Below are 1578 nucleotides of genomic sequence, written 5' to 3' on the forward strand. Positions count from 1 at the left end.
TGTTTTATGTTTTCCAAAGAAAAATGAAACTTCTCTCCGGGATTCTTGATCTCAGGGCAGTCTGGTGAGTATGTATGTGGAAGGTAGGGATAGGAGACAGGAGGAAGCCCCTGGAGGGCCTACTCCCTCAGGGGTTTTCTCCAGACAAGACAGTACTGGTAGCTGGTGAAATGATCACAGGCTTTTTTGATGGCGATTTAAGGGTGCATTTCCTGAAGGAGACAAAATAGAAGACCCGAGAAGACAGCACCAAACAGAAAATCAAATTCTAGATAAAACAAAGGGAGGAGAGTAGCGATCATCAAGAGAATTGAGAGACTGAGTGTTATCAAAGGTGCAGATTAAACTGCACAGATTCAGACCTTGTTCTCAACAGAAGCATCTGCGTGGAGCATCTTCTTCCTTACTGGTCAAGCATAGTAAAAAGCTGGATGTGCAGAACATGATGCTTTAATATTATATTTTTTTAAACATTAAGAATCAGCTTTTACTGTATTACTCAAAAAATGTGTTTTTTGAGATTTGGTGTCTGATTGTATTTATTTGTTACTCTTAGACAATCTAATTTTTGACTGGATTCAGACTTGGAGGTAGAGGCTGTCAGAGAGGACAACCTCTGACTCTTGGCAATCTGTTGCTGGTGTGTTTCTTCGGCCTCCTTCATTCTCTTGGCCAAAAGTTTAGCATATTCTGCAGCCTCTTCCATGTTTTTCATAGTACATTGTTTCTTCAGAGCAATATGCCAACATTTATGTTGGAGGTCATGCTGAGTAACAGGATGCTGAATCTTGGGTGCTATGGTTCTGGGTTTCTTACCTTCTTTGTTTAAGGCCTTTCTCATAACATACTGGCAGATCACATCTTCTTTAGAGAGATTAAAAAGTTTGCAGATTCTGCTATTTTCTTTTGGCCCCGGGACACAAGGCACAGTCGTATCAGTGAGTCTAGAACATTCTTCTGCCCTCGCCCCCCCCCCCCTTTTTTTGTTTTACAATGACCAAGTTGGGAATACTGAGGTTGGTATTCACCCTACAACCCTGAACAGATTTGCACCTTCTTTGTTCAGTCCTCCTTGGTCTGTAACTGGAATGCCCCTTACTCAGCAGCAGGTGGACACCCTGCTTCATGGGGAAGCCTTGTTTGTCATCACCATCACTGATTTGAACCCCATAAACCTTCCATTCTTCACCCAGAGCATTAGCTGCAACTTCTATGGCCATATACTTCTCATAAAAGGTATGAAGTCTGTGTTCACCATCCACTTCAGTGAGTTTCTGGCAGCTAGTAGCTGGTAAAGAGATGTTCAGCTTCATTTTAAAGCAGCCTACCACCCCTGAGATGCTATGAAAAACAGCTGGTTTTCTCAAAATTTATTTTTTGAATCACTGTTTCCATTGGATTTGAAGAAGTGTTAGAGGAAAGGAAGTTTCTGTGTTTCAAACAGTTTGGAAAATTCCATATCAAATAGCCTTATATTGGGTTCATTCTTGTAGGACTCTCTAGAGCCTTCAATGTGCTAAGGTATATTGTGATTCTCCCAGAAGAGAATCTAGATTCCTCTGTATTCCCGACCCACGA

At 41.6% G+C, this 1578-nt stretch overlaps 1 protein-coding gene across 1 annotated transcript; it reads right to left on the reverse strand.

Moving 5' to 3' along the window:
* Positions 1 to 499: 499 nt before the first annotated feature.
* LOC488146 (40S ribosomal protein S6-like) lies at positions 500 to 1313 on the reverse strand. Its single transcript, XM_038583287.1, is given in 2 exon segments — positions 500 to 958; positions 960 to 1313. Coding segments are annotated over 2 exon segments (813 nt in total).
* Between the last annotated feature and the right edge of the window lie 265 nt (positions 1314 to 1578).

This window comes from Canis lupus, chromosome 34 (assembly GCF_011100685.1).
Source record: "Canis lupus familiaris isolate Mischka breed German Shepherd chromosome 34, alternate assembly UU_Cfam_GSD_1.0, whole genome shotgun sequence".
NCBI lineage: Eukaryota > Metazoa > Chordata > Mammalia > Carnivora > Canidae > Canis > Canis lupus.